Source organism: Oncorhynchus gorbuscha, linkage group LG14, assembly GCF_021184085.1.
Source record: "Oncorhynchus gorbuscha isolate QuinsamMale2020 ecotype Even-year linkage group LG14, OgorEven_v1.0, whole genome shotgun sequence".
Taxonomy (NCBI): Eukaryota; Metazoa; Chordata; class Actinopteri; order Salmoniformes; family Salmonidae; genus Oncorhynchus; species Oncorhynchus gorbuscha.
The window spans coordinates 2,361,876-2,388,898 of record NC_060186.1 but is presented as its reverse complement, the minus strand read 5'-3'; the positions used below and the strand labels follow the sequence as shown (position 1 = coordinate 2,388,898).

Sequence of the window (27,023 nt, the reverse complement as noted above, 5' to 3'; positions counted from 1 at the left end):
CACACAGACACACACACACACACTCTCAGACTGTCACAGATCTGCCACAATCCCTACTGACGTCAGTCCATCTTCGGATGAGTTTCGTGTCCCACTATTCTCTTCGTGCGTCTTGTGACCCCCCCAAATGCAGGCTGCAGGACTGACAGACTTAACCCTGGGACAATGGCAATAGATTCACCTTGTGCCCCCCCCCCCCACCAGCAGACATTTTGAGGTTGCAGGACTGACAGACTTAACCCTGGGACAATGGCAATAGATTCACCTTTTGCTCTTCCTCCGAAACTCTCGGAGACTCCAGGGACCTCTCGTAATAGTACAATGATGTTAGGTGACTCCGCACACGCACACACACACACACACACACACGTTCACGCGTGAACGAACGCACACAGAGCTCTCCCTCCTTTCTGGTAATGGCAGGAAATGGATGCCACTTATGGCTGTTGGACGATGATTGATGGTGAGTGTGGCTGAAGTGCTGGATACTTAAGGAGATGTGTGGGGGGTTGTGGGTGGGGTGGGGGGTTGTGGAGTGGGGGGTTGTGTGGGGGGGGGTGTTGTGGGGGGGGGGGGTTGTGGGGGGTTGTGGAGTGGTTGTGGGGGTTGTGGAGTGGGGGTTGTGGAGGGTTGTGGGGGGTTGTGGGGGTTGTGGGGGGTTGTGGAGTGGTTGGGGGGGGGGTTGTGGGGGGGGTTGTGGAGTGGTTGTGGGGGTTGTGGGGGGTTGTGGAGTGGGGGGTTGTGGGGGGGGGTTGTGTGGGGGTTGTGGAGTGGGGGTTGTGGAGTGGTTGTGGGGGGGTTGTGGAGTGGTTGTGGGGGGGTTGGGGGGGGGTTGGGGAGTGGTTGTGGGGGGTTGTGGAGTGGTTGTGGGGGGGTGTGTGGGGGGGGTTGTGGAGTGGTTGTGGGGGGGGTTTGGGGGGGTTGTGGAGTGGTTGTGGGGGGGTTGTGGAGTGGTGGGGGGTTGTGGGGGGGGGGGGGGGTTGTGGGGTGGGGGGTTGTGGAGGGTTTGGGGGGTTGTGGAGTGGTTGGGGGGGGTTGTGGAGTGGTTGGGGGGGTTGTGGTTGGGGGGGGTTGTGGAGTGGTTGTGGGGGGGGAGAGGGAATAAAATCATTGCCTTTTATTAAGTGGCGTTTACTGTCTGGATCTGGCCTGGATCCCAAATGGCACCCTATTCCCCTGTATAGTGCAGCGTTAGTGCCCCATTGGGCTCTGGTCAAACATAGTGCACTATGTAGGGAATACAGGGCCGTTTGGGAGGTGGATCTTGACTGGCTGAAAGCGGCCCTTTTCTTTCCGTCCTCTCTCCCCAGAGATGACAGCGATGGGTTCTGGAGTTGACTGGGGCTGTGTGTGTGACGGTGAACAGCTCCTCTGTGCTCTCTCGGTCTGTGTTACCCATGTTATTGTGTCCGTAATGGGGATGTAGCATGTCAACGTGAAGGCCGGTGGCAACTGGAGGATTCCTGAATCCACAATGGCTCTGAGTTGGGGGCCATTTTGTGCCTGAGGGAATGTTAACCTGGTGGTGACGAGGATGAGAGCAGACAGAACGGACAGAACATGAGGAAACGGGATTTAGGCTGTCCTCCTTTATGTGGGAGGGAAACTAAGACCTAGCAACTGGATGATTTGGCTCTGAGTTGTTAGGGGGCCATTTTGTGCCTGAGGGAATGTTAACCTGGTGGTGAAGAGGATGAGAGCAGTACGGACAGAACATGAGGAAGGCTGCGGGCTCCTGAACATCGAGGGAGGGAAACTAAGACCTAGCCTTTAGATTGGGCAACCAATGACCACGCCGCGTTGTGATGGTATATCAGTCCTCCGTTGTGATTTATGTGAATCGATGGATTTAAAAAATGATTTGTTATAGCGTTGTGATGGTGTATCATGAGTTGTGATAGGATAGGACAAGATGGTATATCCATGTGTTGTGATAGGACGTGATGGTATATCATGTGTTGTGATAGGACGTGATGGTATATCATGTGTTGTGATGGTATATCATGAGTTGTGATAGGACGTGATGGTATATCATGAGTTGTGATAGGACGTGATGGTATATCGTGTGTTGTGATAGGACGTGATGGTATATCGTGTGTTGTGATAGGACGTGATGGTATATCATGAGTTGTGATAGGACGTGATGGTATATCATGAGTTGTGATAGGACGTGATCGTATATGAGTTGTGATAGGACGTGATGGTATATCATGTGTTGTGATAGGACGTGATCGTATATGAGTTGTGATAGGACGTGATGGTATATCGTGTGTTGTGATAGGACGTGATCGTATATCATGTGTTGTGATAGGACGTGATGGTATATCATGTGTTGTGATAGGACGTGATGGTATATCATGAGTTGTGATAGGACGTGATGGTATATCATGAGTTGTGATAGGACGTGATGGTATATCATGTGTTGTGATGGTATATCATGTGTTGTGATAGGACGTGATGGTATATCATGTGTTGTGATGGTGTATCATGAGTTGTGATAGGACATGATGGTATATGGTTAGAGCGTTGGTGTTGTGATGGTATATCATGTGTTGTGATAGGACGTGATGGTATATCATGTGTTTGATAGGATAGGATGATGGTATATCATGTGTTGTGATAGGACGTGATGGTATATCGATGGTATATCGTTGTGATAGGACGTGATGGTATATCATGAGTTGTGATAGGACGTGATGGTATATCGTGTGTTGTGATAGGACGTGATGGTATATCATGAGTTGTGATAGGACGTGATGGTATATCATGAGTTGTGATAGGACGTGATGGTATATCATGAGTTGTGATAGGACGTGATGGTATATCGTGTGTTGTGATGGTATATCATGTGTTGTGATAGGACGTGATCGTATATCATGAGTTGTGATAGGACGTGATGGTATATCATGAGTTGTGATAGGTTGTGATGGTATATCATGTGTTGTGATAGGACGTGATGGTATATCATGTTGTGATAGGACGTGATGGTATATCGTGCGTTTGATGATAGGTGATAGGATGTGATGGTATATCGTGTGTTGTGATAGGACGTGATGGTATATCATGAGTTGTGATAGGACGTGATGGTATATCATGAGTTGTGATAGGACGTGATGGTATATCATGTGTTGTGATGGTATATCATGGTATATCATGTGTTGATAGGATCATGTTGTGATGGTTTCATCTTCATATCATGAGTTTGATAGGACATGATGGTATATCATGCCGCCATTGATAGGGGGTCAAAGGGTCATTGTTTTATTAATACTTTGTTGTGCTTTAGAAAGAATCTTCATTGACATATTAAAAGGAAAGTCCTCCTCTTGGGAGTTTCCTGATCCAAGCTGAAAAGACAGGCTGCACGGCCTCCTCTTCCTAGTTTCCTGATGGCTAGCTGAAAAAACGGGCTTCACGGCCTCCTCTTCCTAGTTTCCTGATGGCTAGCTGAAAAAACGGGCTACACGGCCTCCTCTTCCTAGTTTCCTGATGGCTAGCTGACAAGACGGGCTGCACGGCCTCCTCTTCCTAGTTTCCTGATGGCTCGCTGAAAAGACGGGGCTGCACGGCCTCCTCTTCCTAGTTTCCTGATGGCTTGCTGAAAAGATGGGCTACACGGCCTCCTCTTCCTAGTTTCCTGATGACTAGCTAAAAAAACGGGCTAGCTGAAAAGATTCACGGCCTCCTCTTCCTAGTTTCCTGATGGCTAGCTGAAAAGATGGGCTACACGGCCTCCTCTTCCTAGTTTCCTGATGGCTAGCTGAAAAGACGGGCTACACGGCCTCCTCTTCCTAGTTTTCTGATGGCTAGCTGAAAAAACGGGCTACACAGGACATCCCTGCCGGATAAACCCTCCTCTAACCCGGACGACGCTGGACCAATTGTGCGCTGCCCCCCATGGGTCTCCCGAGAGCCCAGAATCTCTAGTGGCACAGCTAGCACCTGCGAGGCAGTGCCTTAGACCACTGCACCACTCGAGAGGCCCCCTTGTTGGGCGTTTTGAAAGAATCTTCATTTGAACATATTCAAGTACCTCCTGCTCTTCTCAATCGTTGTAGTATTGCTGTGATGAAGACACCACTACATTCTCCATATTTAAACGAAACAAACTCTCACATATTCACATTTTTATACCAAGCCATATTATATATATATATAATTATAATTTTCTTTCATCCCTTTTACACACTTACCCATTCAGAGAGATAAGATATGTCTCTTTACAATCACTTCACATTCGCTTTTAATTGCCGAAAGTTTAGAGAGACGAGTGTATCTCGACACACACACACACACACACACACACACACACACACACACACACACACACACACACACACACACACACACACACACACACACACACACACACACACACACACACACACACACACACACACACACACACACACACAATGCCTCCCAGTACTATATTGAGATGTTCTGTGTTCATTTCCTTGGTTCTTTCTTTCCTTTTGAAGCTGTTAGTGGTAGAAATTAAGGTCTGTGTTCACTAACCCGTGTTATAGGCTGCCTGTTGTCTCTTAATTAGAGTTCTGAATCTTTAACGGCAAATAATTTGACTTTCTCCCTCTCGCTCTCTCGCTCTCTCGCTCTCTCGCTCTCTCGCTCTCTCCCTCTCGCTCTCTCGCTCTCGCTCTCTCCCTCTCGCTCTCTCCCTCTCTCCCTCTCGCTCTCTCCCTCTCGCTCTCTCCCTCTCGCTCTCTCCATCTCGCTCTCTCCCTCTCGCTCTCTCCCTCTCGCTCTCTCCCTCTCGCTCTCTCCCTCTCGCTCTCTCCCTCTCGCTCTCTCCCTCTCTCCCTCTCGCTCTCTCCCTCTCGCTCTCTCCCTCTCGCTCTCTCCCTCTCGCTCTCTCCCGCACTCACTCCCTCACTCCCTCTTGCACTCCCTCCCTCACTCCCTCTTGCACTCCCTCCCTCACTCCCTCTTGCACTCACTCCCTCACTCCCTCTTGCACTCACTCCCTCACTCCCTCTTGCACTCACTCCCTCACTCCCTCTTGCACTCACTCCCTCACTCCCTCTTGCACTCACTCCCTCACTCCCTCTTGCACTCACTCCCTCTTGCACTCACTCCCTCTTGCACTCACTCACTCACTCCCTCTTGCACTCACTCCCTCTTGCACTCACTCACTCACTCCCTCTTGCACTCACTCCCTCTTGCACTCACTCACTCACTCCCTCTTGCACTCACTCCCTCACTCCCTCTTGCACTCACTCCCTCTTGCACTCACTCCCTCTTGCACTCACTCACTCACTCCCTCTTGCACTCACTCCCTCTTGCACTCACTCACTCACTCCCTCTTGCACTCACTCCCTCTTGCACTCACTCACTCACTCCCTCTCGCACTCTCGCTCGCTCACTCGCTCTCTTCGTTTCTGACGTGACTGGAAGTGCCCGAATGACCCAACATGTCTGCTGAGAATAGGAAAGAGAGCGATCTGCATATCATCTGCATATTACAAAAGGAATTAGCATTAGCGCCGTAGCCACAGCCGCCACATTCTCACTAACTAGGCCAACACAGTGATCCCCAACCACATGCTTGCTTTCTAAATATGCTAGCATTCTCTCCCCCCCCCCCTTTTCATTAGAATATGTGAGCTGTTATAAATCCGGTTCAGATTGTTATTGTTGTCTCGTCGTTATCTTGTCTTTGCTCAGCTGCTAATGAGCGTGACAGCGTGGCTAAACGGGCGCGTTTCCGTTTTACATTATTTGGGAATGCTGGGTAATAAACTCTCATTAGAGAGGAGAAACTCTCCCTCTTTCTTTCTTTTTGTAGCGCCGTCTCTTTAATTACATCCCTCCCTCCCTGCCTCTCTCCCTCGTCTCCCTCCCTCCCTGCCTCTCTCCCTCGTCTCCCTCCCTGCCTGCCTCTCTCCCTCGTCTCCCTCCCTGCCCCTCTCTAATAAGGTTGAGGGCATCCTCCCTCCCTCCCCGCCCTCCCTCCCTCCCCTCTCTAATAAGGATGAGGGCATGCTCCCTCTGCTGATAAAGCCTGTCATGTATTTGTTATTACAAGATGAGAGAATAAAGGAGTGGAATTATTACTTCCCGTATAAGTGTCTTCTAATTGAAGGAGGGTTTAATTGGACTCTTGTTTCGGGGTTCTTTGCTTTTTAGTTTCCTAATGAGTTGAACAATGTTGCTCTTTCTCCCCTTTCACAAGGCTTACTGCTGGTGTGGTAACTTATCAGTAGTGTAGTTCTTCGCGATTTAGATCTATTTATACAATACCGGAGTTTATAATTTGAGTTTCTGTCCCCCCCCCCCTCGTCTCTTTTCCACGTTATTCTTAGCAGCCTTGAGTGCATTGAAAAGTAAAGCAGATTTCAGATTTCAACTTGAGTTGCATTTAAGAACCAGACAACCATTCCAGAGAAAATAATTACTTAAAAAAAAATGTTTTATGTAGACTGAGTGTATCTGTTGTCGTCCTTCCTTTCATGTCACATGGCGCCACTGTTAACAAATAACAGTTTCTACTGCTGCCACCAACTGTCAGTACGTTGGCACCTAGCATGGCTAATGGCTGACTGCTAGCATGGCTAATGGCTGACTGCTAGCATGGCTAATGGCTGACTGCTAGCATGGCTAATGGCTGACTGCTAGCATGGCTAATGACTGACTGCTAGCATGGCTAATGACTGACTGCTAGCATGGCTAATGACTGACTGCTAGCATGGCTAATGACTGACTGCTAGCATGGCTACTGACTGACTGCTAGCATGGCTAATGACTGACTGCTAGCATGGCTAACGACTGACTGCTAGCATGGCTAACGACTGACTGCTAGCATGGCTAACGGCTGACTGCTAGCATGGCTAACGGCTGACTGCTAGCATGGCTAACGGCTGACTGCTAGCATGGCTAACGGCTGACTGCTAGCATGGCTAACGGCTGGCTGCTAGCACGGCTAACGGCTGGCTGCTAGCACGGCTAACGGCTGGCTGCTAGCACGGCTAACGGCTGGCTGCTAGCACGGCTAACGGCTGGCTGCTAGCACGGCTAACGGCTGGCTGCTAGCACGGCTAACGGCTGGCTGCTAGCACGGCTAACGGCTGGCTGCTAGCACGGCTAACGGCTGGCTGCTAGCACGGCTAACGGCTGGCTGCTAGCACGGCTAACGGCTGGCTGCTAGCACGGCTAACGGCTGACTTCTGGAGTGGCCTTTCTGGCACCTGTGTCTCTTAAAATCAAGACCAGACAACACAGAGAGGGGTAGACTGGGAGGAGAGAGTAGGGGAGGGAGAGTAGGGGGGAGACAGACACTGGAAATCAATGTAAATTGTCAATGCACTTCCAAGGTCCCGCTGTCCCTCTCCAAACGCCAGGGTAAAGATTTCTGCCGTTGGAAAGCTGCCGTTCGGTCTCCCCTTTAGAAGGGGATGGGTTACTCTAATGTATCACACATTGATCACAATGCTCTTATTCTGTACTTTCAAAATGGGAATCTTCTTTCGTTGACGACTTGTTTTCTTCTGAGAAGGAGGCAACGCCCCCCCCCCCTAACCCTGTTAGTTTGCTGCTGTTCCTACTATCTGACCGTTTGGACCCCCCCCCCCCCTAACCCTGTTAGTTGGCTGCTGTGTGTAGTCTACTGTAATAGTCTCTAAGCCCTCCAGTGGTGTGTAGACTACTGTAATAGTCTCTAATCCCTCCAGCAGTGTGTAGACTACTGTAATAGTCTCTAATCCCTCCAGCGGTGTGTAGTCTACTGTAATAGTCCTAGACCCTCCAGCAGTGTGTAGACTACTGTAATAGTCTCAAATCCCTCCAGTGGTGTGTAGACTACTGTAATAGACTCTAACCCCTCCAGCGGTGTGTAGACTACTGTAATAGACTCTAACCCCACCAGCGGTGTGTAGTCTACTGTAATAGTCTCTAAATCCCTCCAGCGGTGTGTAGACTACTGTAATAGTCTCTTAGACCCTCCAGCGGTGTGTAGACTACTGTAATAGTCTCTTAGACCCTCCAGCAGTGTGTAGTCTACTGTAATAGTCTCTTAGACCCTCCAGCAGTGTGTAGACTACTGTAATAGTCTCTTAGACCCTCCAGCAGTGTGTAGACTACTGTAATAGTCTCTAAATCCCTCCAGTGGTGTGTAGACTACTGTAATAGTCTCTTAGACCCTCCAGCAGTGTGTAACATACTGTAATAGTCTCTTAGACCCTCCAGCGGTGTGGCTGCTGGTAAAGGGATTCAAAGCCTCTACTTTATCTTTCCACTGCTACTATGTTTTACATGTGATGGTGTTATTATAGACAATAGATGATCTACTTACCTAGTCCTGTAATGGTGTTATTATAGACAATAGATGATCTATATAACTAGTCCTGTAATGGTGTTCTGGATAAGAGCGTCTGCTAAATGACTTAAATGTAATGTAATGTAATGTGTTATTATAGACAATAGATGATCTATATACCTAGTCCTGTAATGGTGTTATTATAGACAATAGATGATCTAGTCCTGTAATGGTGTTATTATAGACAATAGATGATCTATTTACCTAGTCCTGTAATGGTGTTATTATAGACAATAGATGATCTATTTACCTAGTCATGTTATGAAACTAAACCAGACAGGTAGAGTAGTTGGTGTCTGTTTGAATGTTTACACTGACAGGATGTGTCTTGGTTGTTAGGAGGAAGATGTCAGAGAGCATGTTGACAAATATTGTCTTCTGAACACACACACACACACACACACACACACACACACACACACACACACACACACACACACACACACACACACACACACACACACACACACACACACACACACACACACACACACACACCCTACTGTCTGGCTGCTTGAATAGTATTGTATCTAAATGACAAAGCCCTGTCCCATCTGCTTACTCTAAACTGTCTGTGATTTTTGTGTTTGTTTTACTGTTTTAGATCTAGAAGTGTACCGAGTTCATATTGACCTTGTTTATCCGTGTCTCTTCTCTCTTTTTGTCAGGTACGAGCATTTCTTACGGGATCTGTCAGAGAACACGAGTCCAGATTACCCAGAGTTCCAACCGCTTTCAAGTAAGTGTCTCTCATCTCCCTGCTGCACACACGGCTCAGCTCGCTCAATCATCACTTCCTCTGCATCCCAAATTACATCCTATTCACCTATTTTAGTGCACTACTTTTGACCAGAACCCTATGGGCCCTGGCACCCTATGTAGTACACTACTTTTGACCAGAACCCTATGGGCCCTGGCACATTATATAGTGCACTACGTTTGACCAGGGCCCTATCACCGTATAGGGAATAAGGTGTGTGTCATTTGGGACGGAGCCACTGCGATTCTTCCCGAGGTAAATACAGGATCAATGGATTGACCTCGACGTCCCAAATGGCACCCTATCCAATTTGTAGTGCACTACTTTTGCTGAGAACCCTATGGGCTGTGGTTAAGGGTAGTGCACTACTTTTGCTGAGAGCCCTATGGGCCGTGGTTAAGGGTAGTGCACTACTTTTGCTGAGAGCCCTATGGGCCGTGGTTAAGGGTAGTTCACTACTTTTGCTGAGAGCCCTATGGGCCGTGGTTAAGGGGAGTGCACTACTTTTGCTGAGAACCCTATGGGCCGTGGTTAAGGGGAGTGTACTACTTTTGCTGAGAGCCCTATGGGCCGTGGTTAAGGGGAGTGCACTACTTTTGCTGAGAACCCTATGGGCCGTGGTTAAGGGGAGTATACTACTTTTGCTGAGAGCCCTATGGGCCGTGGTTAAGGGGAGTGTACTACTTTTGCTGAGAACCCTATGGGCCGTGGTTAAGGGGAGTGTACTACTTTTGCTGAGAACCCTATGGGCCGTGGTTAAGGGGAGTGCACTACGTTTGCTGAGAACCCTATGGGCCGTGGTTAAGGGGAGTGCACTACGTTTGCTGAGAGCCCTATGGGCCGTGGTTAAGGGGAGTGCACTACGTTTGCTGAGAGCCCTATGGGCCGTGGTTAAGGGGAGTGCACTACGTAGGGGTCGGGACAGGCCACGACCCCCAGCATCTCAGATGGTTGTGAAATCATTCCTGTAGTTAGAAAACATATTTATTGTTGCTGAAACATTTTTTTCGTTGAACTATAAATTTGAAGCTAATCGATTGCATCCGAATTGGCCATTTTTATTTTATAGGGGTTCGTACACTGAACAAAAATATAAACACAACATGTGAAGTTTTGGTCCCATGTTTCATAAGCTGAAAATAAAGGTCACTGAAATGTCATTTCTCTACCATAAGCCACCTCCGTCGTTTTTTGAGAATTTGACAGTATGTCCAACCGGCCTCACAACCACAGACCACGTTACATTTTACATTTACATTTAAGTCATTTAGCAGACGCTCTTATCCAGAGCGACTTACAAATTGGTGCATTCACCTTATGACATTCAGTGGAACAGTCACTTTACAATAGTGCATCTAAATCTTTTAAGGGGGGGGGGGGTGAGAAGGATTACTTTATCCTATCCTAGGTATTCCTTAAAGAGGTGGGGTTTCAGGTGTCTCCGGAAGGTGGTGATTGACTCCGCTGTCCTGGCGTCGTGAGGGAGTTTGTTCCACCATTGGGGGGCCAGAGCAGCGAACAGTTTTGACTGGGCTGAGCGGGAACTGTACTTCCTCAGTGGTAGGGAGGCGAGCAGGCCAGAGGTGGATGAACGCAGTGCCCTTGTTTGGGTGTAGGGCCTGATCAGAGCCTGGAGGTACTGAGGTGCCGTTCCCCTCACAGCTCCGTAGGCAAGCACCATGGTCTTGTAGCGGATGCGAGCTTCAACTGGAAGCCAGTGGAGAGAGCGGAGGAGCGGGGTGACGTGAGAGAACTTGGGAAGGTTGAACACCAGACGGGCTGCGGCGTTCTGGATGAGTTGTAGGGGTTTAATGGCACAGGCAGGGAGCCCAGCCAACAGCGAGTTGCAGTAATCCAGACGGGAGATGACAAGTGCCTGGATTAGGACCTGGTCCGCTTCCTGTGTGAGGCAGGGTCGTACTCTGCGGATGTTGTAGAGCATGAACCTACAGGAACGGGCCACCGCCTTGATGTTAGTTGAGAACGACAGGGTGTTGTCCAGGATCACGCCAAGGTTCTTAGCGCTCTGGGAGGAGGACACAATGGAGTTGTCAACCGTGATGGCGAGATCATGGAATGGGCAGTCCTTCCCCGGGAGGAAGAGCAGCTCCGTCTTGCCGAGGTTCAGCTTGAGGTGGTGATCCGTCATCCACACTGATATGTCTGCCAGACATGCAGAGATGCGATTCGCCACCTGGTCATCAGAAGGGGGAAAGGAGAAGATTAGTTGTGTGTCGTCTGCATAGCAATGATAGGAGAGACCATGTGAGGTTATGACAGAGCCAAGAGCAGCTCCATATGACTTGGGATTGGTGTGTGCATTACATAGGATGAAGAAACAATACTCCAATCCACGGCTCCATACTACTTGTCGGACAGAGAACTGATACTCTATACTCACTGTTGGGGTGGGATTGGTGTGCACATTACATAGGATGAAGAAACAATACTCCAAGCCGCAGCTCCATACTACTTGGGATTGGTGTGTGTATTACATAGGATGAAGAAACAATACTCCAAGCCACAGCTCCATACTACTTGGGATTGGTGTGTGCATTACATAAGATGAAGAAACAATACTCCAAGCCACAGCTCCATACTACTTGGGATTGGTGTGTGCATTACATAGGATGAAGAAACAATACTCCAAGCCACAGCTCCATTCTACTTGGGATTGGTGTGCTCGTGGTTCGTGGGTAGCTTTGGAACGACCCATAGGGTGCCATTTGGAATGCAGACTCAGTAGCACATTGTGTGAAGAGCTGGTTGATGTTGCTGTCACAGTAGTACAGGCCCAGTACAGGCTGGGGGGAGATAGCGGCGGGCTCAGTACAGGCTGTTCTGTGAGGATAGGATGAAAGCACTGTGGCAAAGCTCAACGTTCGTCTAAATTCTCAATGTGGATTTTAACTTAATTAATGGGGACCAGATCTGAGGATATTAAGCGACTATATTAATAAATAAAATCTTTGTCTGATCTCCAACATCAACAGAGAGAAGCACACCACCCGGATAATTCCAATCGTCAAATAAACAGCAAATCCGACATAAGCGCAAATGTACACAAGGAATTATTTATGGGTATCAATTAAAATCTTCATTGGCTGCGTGCTGCTTTTGCTTACAAAATAAAACAGCCTCTCACTGGTAAGATGAAGGTACATCTCTGAATGCTCTCTTCTTTCCTCCATCATTTTCTCCTCTCTCCTCCGTCCCGCTCTCCTCCTCTCAGTCTCTCTCCCCTCTTTCCTCCCCTCTTTCATCTCCTCTCCCCTCTTCCTCTCCTCCATCCTCTTCCTCTCCTCCATCCTCTTCCTCTCCTCCACCCTCTTCCTCTCCTCCACCCTCTTCCTCTCCTCCACCCTCTTCCTCTCCTCCACCCTCTTCCTCTCCTCCACCCTCTTCCTTCTTCCTCTCCTCCCCTCTCCTCCATCCTCTTCCTTCTTCCTCTCCTCCCCTCTCCTCCATCCTCTTCCTCTCCTCCATCCTCTTCCTCTCCTCCACCCTCTTCCTCTCCTCCACCCTCTTCCTCTCCTCCACCCTCTTCCTCTCCTCCACCCTCTTCCTTCTTCCTCTCCTCCCCTCTCCTCCATCCTCTTCCTTCTTCCTCTCCTCCCCTCTCCTCCATCCTCTTCCTCTCCTCCCCTCCCCTCTCCTCCATCCTCTTCCTCTCCTCCCCTCCCCTCTCCTCCATCCTCTTCCTCTCCTCCATCCTCTTCCTCTCCTCCATCCTCTTCCTCTCCTCCATCCTCTTCCTCTCCTCCCCTCTCCTCCATCCTCTTCCTCTCCTCCCCTCTCCTCCATCCTCTTCCTCTCCTCCCCTCTCCTCCATCCTCTTTCTCTCCTCCATCCTCTTTCTCTCCTCCATCCTCTTCCTCTCCTCCCCTCTCATCCATCCTCTTACTCTCCTCCACTCTCCTCCCCTCTCCTCCACTCTCCTCCATCCTCTTCCTCTCCTCCACTCTCCACTCTCCTCCATCCTCTTCCTCTCCTCCATCCTCTTCCTCTCCTCCATCCTCTTCCTCTCCTCCATCCTCTTCCTCTCCTCCATCCTCTTCCTCTCCTCCATCCTCTTACTCTCCTCCATCCTCTTACTCTCCTCCATCCTCTTACTCTCCTCTTCCTCTCCTCCATCCTCTTACTCTCCTTCCCTCTCCTCCATCCTCTTACTCTCCTTCCCTCTTCTCCATCCTCTTACTCTCCTTCCCTCTCCTCCATCCTCTTCCTCTCCTCCATCCTCTTCCTCTCCTCCCCTCTCCTCCATCCTCTCCTCCCCTCTCCTCTCCTCCATCCTCTCCTCCCCTCTCCTCCATCCTCTCCTCCCCTCTCCTCCATCCTCTTCCTCCCCTCTCCTCCATCCTCTTCCTCTCCTCCATCCTCTTCCTCTCCTCCATCCTCTTCCTCTCCTCCATCCTTTTCCTCTCCTCCATCCTTTTCCTCTCCTCCATCCTCTTCCTCTCCTCCATCCTCTTCCTCTCCTCCATCCTCTTCCTCTCCTCCATCCTCTTCCTCTCCTCCATCCTCTTCCTCTCCTCCATCCTCTTCCTCTCCTCCATCCTCTTCCTCTCCTCCATCCTCTTCCTCTCCTTCCCTCTCCTCCATCCTCTTACTCTCCTTCCCTCTCCTCCATCCTCTTACTCTCCTTCCCTCTCCTCCATCCTCTTACTCTCCTTCCCTCTCCTCCATCCTCTTACTCTCCTTCCCTCTCCTCCATCCTCTCTCCTCCCCTCCCCTCCATCCTCTTCCTCCCCTCCATCCTCTTCCTCCCCTCTCCTCCATCCTCTTCCTCTTCCTCTCCTCCATCCTCTTCCTCCCCTCTCCCTCATTAGTGCTGCTTTTCTAAAACTCCATCTTTTTATCAGAAAAATAAAAATGTGTTTTGTTAGTTATCCTGGTTGTATTGTAAAGGGAATGATTCAGAAATAGCCAGATCACATTGTATCTGCTTATCAAACTAACGAGTTGAGAGAGAACTCAGGAGGCTTTTGTTGTTTTAATTCCCCTCTTGTTGTTTTGTTTTGTCTTTCTGTGTGTGGAATCAACAGCGTCGGTTAGAATTGTTGTAATTACCATACTTCAAGAGTTTTCCTCATCCACTCTGTGTGTGTGTGTGTGTGTGTGTGTGTGTGTGTGTGTGTGTGTGTGTGTGTGTGTTAATGTGACCTCACGCTGCACTCTTAATATGCTCCCCGTGAACCACCAACCCGTACCACAAACCACTCAACACAACGCCCCCCCCCCCCTCTTTAAAAAAACACTCCAACCCTGTCAAAATATGGAGTTCACGTCACGAAGCACCCTTTTTATAACCACCTACTATTTCAACAGAATTGATACATGAAATTACAACCTGTTCACAAACATGGAGTGGAGGAGGGGGAGGAGGAGGAGGAGGAGGAGGGGAGGAGGAGGAGGAGGGGAGGAGGGGAGGAGGAGGAGGAGGAGGAGGAGGAGGAGGAGGAGGGGAGGGGAGGAGGAGGAGGAGGGGAGGGAGGAGGGGAGGGGAGTGGAGGAGGAGGAGTGGAGGAGGGGAGGAGGAGGAGGAGGAGGAGGAGGAGGAGGAGGAGGAGGGAGGAGGAGGAGGGGAGGAGGAGGAGGAGGAGGAGGAGGAGGGTGGGGAGGAGGAGGGAGGAGGAGGAGGGGGAGGAGGAGGAGGAGGGGAGGAGGAGGAGGGGAGGAGGAGGAGGGGTGGAGGAGGAGGAGGAGGAGGAGGAGGAGTGGAGGAGGAGGAGGAGGAGGAGTGGAGGAGGAGGAGGAGGAGGAGGAGGAGGAGGAGGGAGGAGGAGGAGGAGTGGAGGAGGAGGGTGGAGGAGGAGGAGGAGTGGAGGAGGAGGAGTGGAGGAGGAGGAGTGGAGGAGGAGGAGTGGAGGAGGAGGAGTGGAGGAGGAGGAGGAGTGGTGGAGGAGGAGGAGTGGAGGAGGAGGGTGGAGGAGGAGGAGTGGAGGAGGAGGAGGGAGGAGGAGGGTGGAGGAGGAGGAGGGAGGAGGGTGGAGGAGGAGGAGTGGAGGAGGAGTGGTGGAGGAGGAGTGGTGGAGGAGGAGGAGTGGAGGAGGAGGAGGGAGGAGGAGGAGTGGAGGAGGAGGAGTGGAGGAGGAGGAGTGGAGGAGGGTGGAGGAGGAGGGAGGAGGAGTGGAGGAGGAGGAGTGGAGTGGAGGAGGAGTGGAGGAGGAGGAGTGGAGGAGGGGAGGAGGTGGAGGAGGAGGAGTGGAGGAGGAGGAGGAGTGGAGGAGGGAGGAGGAGGAGGAGGAGGGGAGTGGAGGAGGAGGAGTGGGAGGAGGAGGAGGAGGAGGAGGAGGAGGAGGAGGAGGTGGAGGAGGAGGAGGTGGAGGAGTGGTGGAGGGAGGAGGAGGGAGGGGAGGAGGAGGAGGAGGAGGGAGGGTGGAGGAGGAGGAGTGGAGGAGGAGGAGTGGAGGAGGAGGAGGGGGTGGAGGAGGAGTGGGAGGAGGAGGAGTGGAGGAGGAGGAGTGGAGGAGGAGGAGTGGAGGAGGAGTGGAGTGGAGGAGGAGTGGGAGGAGGGGAGGAGGAGGAGGAGGGGAGGAGGAGTGGAGGAGGAGGAGGGAGGAGGAGGAGGAGGGAGGAGGAGGAGGGTGGAGGAGGAGGAGTGGAGGAGGAGTGGAGGAGGAGGAGTGGAGGAGGAGTGGTGGAGGAGGAGTGGTGGAGGAGGAGGAGTGGAGGAGGAGGAGTGGTGGAGGAGGAGGAGGGGAGGAGTGGAGGAGGGGGTGGAGTGGGAGGGGTGGAGGAGGAGTGGAGGAGGAGGAGGAGTGGGGGAGGAGTGGAGGAGGAGGAGGAGTGGAGGAGGGGAGGAGTGGTGGAGGAGGAGGGGGGAGGAGTGGAGGAGTGGAGGAGGGGGGGTGGAGGAGGAGGGGAGGAGGAGTGGGGGAGGAGTGGAGGGAGGGAGGGAGGGTGGAGGTGGGGGAGGGGTGGAGGAGTGGAGTGGGGGAGGGGTGGAGGAGTGGAGGTGGGGGAGGAGTGGAGTGGGGGAGTGGAGGAGGGGGGGAGTGGAGTGGGGGAGTGGAGGAGGGGAGGAGTGGAGTGGGGGAGGGGTGGAGGAGTGGAGGTGGGGGGGGAGTGGAGGGTGGAGGAGTGGAGGTGGGGAGGAGTGGGGGAGTGGGGGAGTGGAGTGGGGGAGGGGTGGAGGAGTGGAGGTGGGGGGAGTGGAGGAGTGGAGGAGTGGAGGTGGGGGAGGAGTGGGGGAGTGGGGGAGTGGAGGAGGGGAGGAGTGGAGTGGGGGAGGGGTGGAGGAGTGGAGGAGTGGAGGAGTGGAGGTGGGGGGGTGGGGGAGTGGAGGAGGGGAGGAGTGGAGGAGGGGAGGGGTGGAGGTGGGGAGGGGTGGAGGAGTGGAGTGGGGGAGGGGTGGAGGAGTGGGGGGGGAGTGGGGGAGTGGAGGAGGGGAGGAGTGGAGTGGGGGAGGGGTGGAGGAGTGGGGGAGGGGTGGAGGAGTGGAGGAGTGGAGGGGTGGAGGAGGAGGGGAGGAGTGGAGTGGGGGAGGAGTGGAGGGGGGAGGGGTGGAGGAGTGGAGGTGGGGGAGGGGTGGAGGAGTGGAGTGGGGGGAGGGGTGGAGGAGTGGAGGTGGGGGGAGGAGTGGAGTGGGGGAGTGGAGGAGGGGAGGAGTGGAGTGGAGGAGTGGAGTGGAGGAGGGGTGGAGTGGGGGAGGAGTGGAGGGGGAGGGGTGGAGGAGTGGAGGTGGGGGAGGGGTGGAGGAGTGGAGTGGGGGAGGGGTGGAGGAGTGGAGTGGGGGAGGGGTGGAGGAGTGGAGGAGTGGAGGGGGGAGGAGTGGAGGGGGGAGGAGTGGAGGTGGGGGAGGGGTGGAGGAGTGGAGTGGGGGAGGGGTGGAGGAGTGGAGGTGGGGGAGGAGTGGAGTGGGGGAGTGGAGGAGGGGAGGAGTGGAGTGGGGGAGTGGAGGAGGGGAGGAGTGGAGTGGGGGAGGGGTGGAGGAGTGGAGGTGGGGGGAGGGGGGAGTGGAGGAGTGGGGGAGTGGAGGAGTGGAGGAGTGGAGGAGTGGAGGTGGGGGAGGAGTGGGGGAGTGGAGGAGGGGAGGAGTGGAGTGGGGGGAGGGGTGGAGGAGTGGAGGAGTGGAGGTGGGGGAGGAGTGGGGGAGTGGAGGAGGGGAGGAGTGGAGGAGTGGGGGAGGAGTGGGGGGAGTGGAGGAGGGGAGGAGTGGAGGGGTGGGGGGAGGGGTGGAGGAGTGGAGGTGGGGGAGGAGTGGGGGAGTGGAGGAGGAGTGGAGTGGAGTGGGGGAGTGGAGGGGAGGAGAGGAGGAGGAGGGGGAGTAGTGGAGTGGGGGAGTGGAGGGGAGGAGAGGAGGAGGAGGGGGAGTAGTGGAGTGGGGGAGTGGAGGGGAGGAGTGGAGGGGAGGAGGAGGAGGGGGAGTAGTGGAGTGGTGGAGTGGAGGGGAGGAGAGGAGGAGGAGGGGGAGTGGAGGGAGGAGGAGGGGGAGTAGTGGAGTGGGGGAGTGGAGGGGAGGAGAGGAGGAGGAGGGGGAGTGGAGGAGTGGGGGAGTGGGGGAGTGGGGGGAGGGAGAGGTGGGGGAGTAGTGGAGTGGGGGAGTGGAGGGGAGGAGAGGAGGAGGAGGAGTGGGGGAGTGGAGGAGTGGAGGAGTGGGGGAGTGGAGGAGTGGGGGAGTGGAGGAGGGGGGAGTAGGGGAGTGGAGGGGTGGGGGAGTGTTCTCAGAATGAGTATTGGGGTTTATTGTCTGTATTATTAATGTGAAGGCTGTGCTGCATCTGAAATGGTATGCATGTGACCCTGGTCATAAGAAGTGCCCTATGGAGGGAATAGGGTGCCAGTAGTGCCCTATGGAGGGAATAGGGTGCCAGTAGCGCCCTATGGAGGGAATAGGGTGCCAGTAGCGCCCTATGGAGGGAATAGGGTGCCAGTAGGACCCTATGGAGGGAATAGGGTGCACTATGTAGGGAATAGGGTGCTGATAGTGCACTATGTAGGGAATAGGGTGCCGATAGTGCACTATGTAGGGAATAGGGTGCCGATAGTGCACTATGTAGGGAATAGGGTGCCAGTAGTGCACTATATAGGGAATAGGGTGCCAGTAGTGCATTATGTAGGAAATAGGGTGCCAGTAGTGCACTATGTAGGGAATAGGGTGCCAGCTGGGACGTACCCCCCACAACCGAACTGATCTGAGGCAACAGCACTGTAATTATTACCAAGTTGTTGTTTTTATTAAAAGAGGCAATGAAGACCCATTTTAATGAAGAAGATTCAGAAACCATAACCGCCTCTCTCTCCGACCCACAGGCGGCTTTGTTTAGGGTCTTTTGTTGTTTTTTTGGTTTCGTAACGTTGTAATTTGTTGTGAAGATAAGCGGCCCCAATTAGGACGGGATTGTTTCATCTATCGTAGAGGGAGAAAAAAGACACAGACCGCCTCGAGGCTCGAGCATCATCGTGTTCATACACTGGGTTTACGTCCCAAATGCACTACTTTAGACCAGAGCCCTGCCCCTAGTCAAAAGTAGTGCACGACATAGGGATTAGGGTGCCGTTCTGGTCAAAAGTAGTGCACTACATAGGGATTAGAGTGTCATTCTGGTCAAAAGTAGTGACTTTGTCCCCCCCCCCCCCCCCCGACCGCCCACCAGCCATCCACACCTACTTTGTCCCCCCCCGACCCCCCACCAGCCATCCACACCTACTTTGTCCCCCCCTACCACCCACCAGCCATCCACACCTACTTTGTCCCCCCCGACCACCCACCAGCCATCCACACCTACTTTGTCCCCCCCCGACCACCCACCAGCCATCCACACCTACTTTGTCCCCCCCGACCACCCACCAGCCATCCACACCTACTTTGTCCCCCCCCCCCGACCACCCACCAGCCATCCACACCTACTTTGTCCCCCCGACCACCCACCAGCCATCCACACCTACTTTGTCCCCCCCCCGACCACCCACCAGCCATCCACACCTACTTTGTCCCCCCCCCGACCACCCACCAGCCAATAAGGAGAGGTGCCCTGTTGAGGTCAATAAGGAGAGGAGAGGTGTCCTGTTGAGGTCAATAAGGAGAGGAGAGGTGTCCTGTTGAGGTCAATAAGGAGAGGAAGGAGAGGTGTCCTGTTGAGATCAATAAGGAGAGGAAGGAGAGGTGTCCTGTTGAGATCAATAAGGAGAGGAAGGAGAGGTGTCCTGTTGAGGTCAATAAGGGAGAGGAAGGAGAGGTGTCCTGTTGAGGTCAATAAGGAGAGGAAGGAGAGGTGTCCTGTTGAGATCAATAAGGAGAGGAGAGGTGTCCTGTTGAGGTCAATAAGGAGAGGAGAGGTGTCCTGTTGAGGTCAATAAAGAGAGGAGAGGTGGTCCTGTGTTTTCACACATTTAGGCTGTGACTGCGTGTGTGTGTGTGCGTGTGTGTTTGCGCGTGTGCGTGTGTGTGCGTGCGTGTGTGCGCCCACCTACCCGCCCGCCTGTGGCACAGACCAGAAGCACTCTAATTATGTGGCTGGCTACACAGCATTGCGGTAGGCAGATCTAAGCCAATCAGGAGTGTTTTCACGGTTTAATTTGTGCACCCCTGGTCAGCTCTCAACAGGGGGTGATGATGCAATCAAACACAGGTGTGTGTGTGTGTGTGTGTGTGTGTGTGTGTGTGTGTGTGTGTGTGTGTGTGTGTGTGTGTGTGTGTGTGTGTGTGTGTGTGTGTGTGTGTGTGTGTGTGTGTGTGTGTGTGTGTGTGTGTGTGTGTGAATGAGGCCTTAAACTCAAACAAACTCTTCATCAAGAGTCACTCTGACTGGATGAAAGCAGTGTTGTCTGGTTACACATAGAGAACATGCTGCACCACGTAGAGAACATGCTGCACCGCGTAGAGAACATGCTGCACCGCGTAGAGAACATGCTGCACCGCGTAGAGAACATGCTGCACCGCGTAGAGAACATGCTGCACCGCGTAGAGAACATGCTGCACCACGTAGAGAACATGCTGCACCACGTAGAGAACATGCTGCACCACGTAGAGAACATGCTGCACCACGTAGAGAACATGCTGCACCACGTAGAGAACATGCTGCACCACGTAGAGAACATGCTGCACCACGTAGAGAACATGCTGCACCACGTAGAGAACATGCTGCACCACGTAGAGAACATGCTGCACCACGTAGAGAACATGCTGCACCACGTAGAGAACATGCTGCACCACGTAGAGAACATGCTGCACCACGTAGAGAACATGCTGCACCACGTAGAGAACATGCTGCACCACGTAGAGAACATGCTGCACCACGTAGAGAACATGCTGCACCACGTAGAGAACATGCTGCACCCGTAGAGAACATGCTAGAGAACATGCTGCACCACGTAGAGAACATGCTGCACCACGTAGAGAACATGCTGCACCACGTAGAGAACATGCTGCACCACGTAGAGAACATGCTGCACCACGTAGAGAACATGCTGCACCATGTGTTGTTGTCTGGTTACACGTAGAGAACATACAGCACCACGTAGAGAACCTGCTGCACCACGTAGAGAAAATGGGAGCTGGACCCAGACAGGATGAACAGGGAGACGGACCCAGACAGGATGAACAGGGAGCTGGACCCAGACAGGATGAATAGGGAAAAGGACCCAGACAGGATGAATAGGTAGATGGACCCAGACAGGATGAATAGGTAGACGGACCCAGACAGGATGAATAGGGTAAAGGACCCAGACAGGATGAATCAGGTAGACGGACCCAGACAGGATGAATAGGTAGACGGACCCAGACAGGATGAATAGGTAGACGGACCCAGACAGGATGAATAGGGTAAAGGACCCAGACAGGATGAATCAGGTAGACGGACCCAGACAGGATGAATCAGGTAGACGGACCCAGACATAATGAACAGTTAGACTGACCCAGACAGGATGAACAGTTAGACTGACCCAGAGAGGATGAACAGTTAGACGGACCCAGACAGGATGAACAGGGAAAAGGACCCAGACAGGATGAATAGGTAGCTGGACCCAGACAGGATGAATAGGTAGCTGGGCCCAGACAGGATGAATAGGTAGCTGGACCCAGACAGGATGAATAGGTAGCTGGACCCAGACAGGATGAATAGGTAGCTGGACCCAGACAGGATGAATAGGTAGCTGGACCCAGACAGGATGAATATGGAAAAGGACCCAGACAGGATGAACAGGTAGCTGGACCCAGACAGGATGAAAAGGGAAAAGGACCCAGACAGGATGAAAAGGGAAAAGGACCCAGACAGGATGAAAAGGGAAAAGGACCCAGACAGGATGAATAGGTTAAAGGACCCAGACAGGATGAATAGGGAAAAGGACCCAGACAGGATGAATAGGGAAAAGGACCCAGACAGGATGAATAGGGTAAAGGACCCAGACAGGATGAATAGGGTAAAGGACCCAGACAGGATGAATAGGGTAAAGGACCCAGACAGGATGAATAGGGTAAAGGACCCAGACAGGATGAATAGGGTAAAGGACCCAGACAGGATGAATAGGGTAAAGGACCCAGACAGGATGAATAGGGTAAAGGACCCAGACAGGATGAATAGGGTAAAGGACCCAGACAGGGTGAATAGGGTAAAGGACCCAGACAGGGTGAATATGGAAAAGGACCCAGACAGGATGAATGTCCTGAATTCAAAATGTTATGTTTGGGGGCAAATCCCGTGCAACACATCATTGAGTAGCACTCCATATTTTCAAGCGTTGTAATTGTTAAGGAATGGGGAGTTTTTCCTGATAAACAAAATAAACTGTATAGAGCTAAGCACTGTCAAAACCTTGAAGGAAAACCTCCTAACCTGGTTCAGTCTGCTTTCCACCAAACACTGGGAGATGAATTCACCTTTCAGCAAGACAATAACCTGGTTCAGTCTGCTTTCCACCATACACTGGGAGATGAATTCACCTTTCAGCAGGACAATAACCTGGTTCAGTCTGCTTTCCACCAGACACTGGGAGATGAAGTCACCTTTCAGCAGGACAATAACCTGGTTCAGTCTGCTTTCCACCAGACACTGGGAGATGAATTCACCTTTCAGCAGGACAATAACCTTAAACACAAGGCCAAATCTACACTGGAGTAGAAGACAGTGAATGTCCCTGAGTGGCCGAGTTACAGTTTTAACTTAACTCGACTTCAAAATCTATGGTAAAACCTGAAAATGGTTGTCTAGCAATGATCCACAACCGATTTGACAGAGCTTGAAGAATAATAAAATGATAATAATTATAGGCAATCCAGGTGTGACTGAATTCAGGTGTGACTGAATTCAGGTGTGATTTACCCAGAAAAAGACACAGCTGTAATCTTTGCCAAAGTTACTTCTACAAAGTATTGAGGAGTGTGAATGCTTGTGTAAATTAGATTTCTGTATTTAATTTGCAACACAAATTATTTTTTTTCTTTGTCTTCCTGGGGTATTGTGTGTAGATGGGTGGCACTACTATCTATATTGAATTCAGGCTGTAACACAACACAATGTGGAATAGGTCAAGGGGTATGAATACTTCCTGAAGGCCCTGTAGCTACTTCCGGGGTGTTTCAGTAATCCATTCTGGCAGCTAACCCTCATCTGTCTACCCATGATGCTTTAGGGTCGGTGAAGCTGATCTCTGAGGTATCCCAGCGTATCCAGGACAACGCCCGCAGCCACGACAACCACCTGCAGCTGCGGCGGGTGCAGAGACTGCTGAAGGGGAGAAAGACCAAGGTGGAAGCTCCAGGTTGGTTCTGATTACATTCCTTTCTCTCTTACTCTTGTTCTCTCTACCCCTCTCACTATCTACCCCTCTCACTGTCTACCCCTCTCACTGTCTACCCCTCTCACTGTCTACCCCTCTCACTGTCTACCCCTCTCACTGTCTACCCCTCTCACTGTCTACCCCTCTCACTGTCTACCCCTCTCACTGTCTACCCCTCTCACTGTCTACCCCTCTCACTGTCTGCCCCTCTCACTGTCTGCCCCTCTCACTGTCTGCCCCTCTCACTGTCTGCCCCTCTCACTGTCTGCCCCTCTCACTGTCTGCCCCTCTCACTGTCTGCCCCTCTCACTGTCTGCCCCTCTCACTGTCTGCCCCTCTCACTGTCTGCCCCTCTCACTGTCTGCCCCTCTCACTGTCTGCCCCTCTCACTGTCTGCCCCTCTCACTCTCTGCCCCTCTCACTCTCTGCCCCTCTCACTCTCTGCCCCTCTCACTCTCTGCCCCTCTCACTCTCTCTTTCAATTCAATTCAAAGTGCTTTTTTTGTGACTTTACTTTCATTAATCTGATGAATGTTATTTATTTAATCAAGTAAATATGTTTAATTGTTTTACCCTTTTTAGAATGAATCATATAACAACATTAGGATTTGGGGCACCACGGAAGAGGTTATAACTTTTCCGTGGGGAACCACCATCTCCAGAATTAAACTCTAGAAGATGGATCTATTTCCTCGAAAAACAGTCATCTGATTTAATTGTTACCTCATATCATCATTCTGACCAGTCGTAACCTTGGATCTGCAGAAACCCCCAGCCTTATGATTCAGTACTACACACATTGGTTTAATTATTTACCAGCTAACTAAATAATAACACTGAATAAACATACACCCTTTACATGGGACAGAGGCCCCTAGTGGATTGACAAAATATGTCGGCTTGTGCACATCGACATGGAGAGAATTATCGTTGATACATTTCAGAACTATTCTCACATGAATCGTATAGTTTTCACGCGAACCGCCGGCCGTTTTTGGAGTAAGAAATAATGACTGTATTTACGTGCGAACGCCTTTGTTCGGCGTTGATCTGTCGGAACCAGCCTTCCCATTACAACCTGTAATTTAAATGGATTTTTATTATTGATTTCATCTAATGGACATACACAAAATAGTCCAAATTGGTGAAGTGAAAGTGAAACATTTACATTAAATATAAAATTTAATTATTTAAATTAATAATTAAATTAATTAAATTAAAATAAATTGTTTCAGAAAATGAAAAGAAATTCTAACCGGAAAAGTGGTACAGATGTGTTCATCCCCTTTGAAGCCCCTAAATAAGATCTGGTGCAACCAATTACCTTCAGAAGTCACCAAATTAGTTAGACTGCAAACAGGTGGACTTGATTTAAGTGTCACGTGATCTCAGAGTATATATATATACCTGTTCTGAATGGCCCCAGAGTCTACAACACCACTAATCAAGGGGCACCACCAAGCAAGCGTCACCATGAAGAGCGCAAACCCAACACCTTTCATCACCCCGAGAACACCATCCCCACAGTGAAGCATGGTGGTGGCAGCATCATGCTGTGGGGATGTTTCTCTACCTCTCTACTTCTCTACCTCTCTCCTCTCTCTCTACTTCTCTACCCGTCTCCTCTCTCTCTCTACTTCTTTACCTCTCTCCTCTCTCTCTACTTCTTTACCTCTCTCCTCTCTCTCTACCTCTCTCCTCTCTCTCTCTCTACTTCTCTACCTCTCTTCTCTCTCTCTACTTCTCTACCTCTCTTCTCTCTCTCTACTTCTCTACCTCTCTCTCTCTCTCTCTACTTCTCTACCTCTCTCTCTCTACTTCTCTCTCTCTCTCTCTACTTCTCTACCTCTCTCCTCTCTCTCTACTTCTCTACCTCTCTCCTCTCTCTCTACTTCTCTACCTCTCCTCTCTCTCTACTTCTCTACCTCTCCTCTCTCTCTACTTCTCTACCTCTCCTCTCTCTCTACTTCTCTACCTCTCTCCTCTCTCTCTCTCTACTTCTCTACCTCTCTCCTCTCTCTCTCTCTACTTCTCTACCTCTCTCCTCTCTCTACTTCTCTACCTCTCTCCTCTCTCTCTCTCTACTTCTCTACCTCTCTCCTCTCTCTACTCTACTTCTCTCCTCTCTCTCTCTCTCCTCTCTCTACTTCTCTACCTCTCTCCTCTCTCTACTTCTCTACCTCTCTCCTCTCTCTACTTCTCTACCTCTCTCTCTCTCCTCTCTCTCTACTTCTCTACCTCTCTCCTCTCTCTACTTCTCTACCTCTCCCTCTCTACTTCTCTACTTCTCTACCTCTCTCCTCTCTACTTCTCTACCTCTCTCCTCTCTCTACTTCTCTACCTCTCTCCTCTCTCTACTTCTCTACCTCTCTCCTCTCTCTACTTCTCTACCTCTCTCTCTCTACTTCTCTACCTCTCTCCTCTCTCTACTTCTCTACCTCTCTCCTCTCTCTACTTCTCTACCTCTCTACCTCTCTACTTCTCTACCTCTCTACCTCTCTCTCTCTCTCTCCTCTCTCTACTTCTCTACCTCTCTCCTCTCTCTCTCTCTACTTCTCTACCTCTCTCCCTCTCTCTCTCTCTACTTCTCTACCTCTCTCTCTCTACTTCTCTACCCTCTCTCTCTCTCTCTACTTCTCTACCTCTCTCTCTCTCTCTCTACTTCTCTACCTCTCTCCTCTCTCTCTCTACTTCTCTACTCTACTTCTCTACCTCTCTCTCTCTCTCTCTACTTCTCTACCCTCTCCTCTCTCTACTTCTCTACTTCTCTACTTCTCTACCTCTCTCCTCTCTCTACTTCTCTACCTCTCTCTCTACTCTCTACTTCTCTACCTCTCTCCTCTCTCTCTCTCTTCTCTACTTCTCTACCTCTCTCTCTACCTCTCTCCTCTCTCTACCTCTCTACCTCTCTCCTCTCTACTTCTCTACCTCTCTCCTCTCTACTTCTCTACCTCTCTCCTCTCTCTACTTCTCTACCTCTCTCCTCTCTCTCTCTCTCTCTACTTCTTTACCTCTCTCCTCTCTCTCTCTCTCTACTTCTCTACCTCTCTCCTCTCTCTCTCTCTACTTCTCTAACTCTCTCCTCTCTCTCTCCTCCTCTCTCCTCTTTTCCTCCGTCCTATCTTCTCCTCCCGAGGGGGTGGTCCACATGTAGAAGGAACAACAGAGAGACGTAGTCTTCGTGCCTCCCTCACCCTGCGTGTCTCCCCACGGACCAATTACAGACTCATCTAGTGGACCGGCACATGAAAAGGAAGCTGTGTGTATATGAACACACACACACACACACACACAAACGTGTATGTGTCTATGGACACTGCTATGTCTTTTATGTGTGTGTGTGTGTGTGTACTTGGCACAAAAGGTGTTAGGGAGGCTGCCATAAGCATGGCTGTGAATAGCTAGTGAGCAGCAGGTCTCTGTTCGTGTGGAGGAGATTTTTCATCTTCTCCGTGGTTCTCAGGCCCCTTTCAACTCTCTACTGAGCCTCTTTCCTGTCTTTCAGCCAATCAGGTCTGAATCCTTCCTAACTAACATCAAGACAAGCACCGGTCTGTCTCAGCCCCTCCCTCACAGTCCCGCCACCCCAGCCCTCAAAGCCTCTCCCTCAACCTCCAGCACTTCTACTGTGGCTAAAAGAAAGGCTAGCTGCTTCTCCAGTGATGTGTCCCAAATGACACCCTTTCTCCTACATAGTGTTTAACCAGAGGTGAGGAGGTAGCCAGGCAGAGAGGTGGAGCCCCTGGAACACATGGTGTAGCCCATCAGACGAGGAGGTAGCCAGGCAGAGAGATGGAGCCCCTGGAACACATGGAGTAGCCCATCAGACGAGGAGGTAGCCAGGCAGAGAGAGAGATGGAGCATCTGGAACACATGGAGTAGCCCATCAGAGGAGGTAGCCAGGCAGAGAGAGAGAGAGAGATGGAGCCCCTGGAACACATGGAGTAGCCCATCAGATGAGGAGGTAGCCAGGCAGAGAGATGGAGCCCATAGATAATATTGAGTAGCCCATCAGATGAGGAGGTAGCCAGGCAGAGAGAGAGAGAGAGAGATGGAGCCCCTGGAACACATGGAGTAGCCCATCAGACGAGGAGGTAGCCAGGCAGAGAGAGAGATCGAGCCCATAGATAATATTGAGTAGCCCATCAGACGAGGAGGTAGCCAGGCAGAGAGAGAGATGGAGCCCCTGGAACACATGGAGTAGCCCATCAG

The 27,023-nt window shown here is 51.5% G+C and overlaps 1 protein-coding gene across 1 annotated transcript in view; it reads left to right on the top strand.

Annotated features, from left to right (window-relative positions):
• LOC123995639 (rho guanine nucleotide exchange factor 39-like) overlaps positions 1-27,023 on the top strand; it is a 91,795-nt gene that overhangs the window by 26,037 nt on the left and 38,735 nt on the right. The window contains exons 6-7 of the mRNA XM_046299287.1: positions 9,001-9,071; positions 22,665-22,793. Coding sequence (XP_046155243.1) covers positions 9,001-9,071; positions 22,665-22,793 — 200 coding nt within the window. The remainder of the gene's footprint in view (positions 1-9,000; positions 9,072-22,664; positions 22,794-27,023) is intronic.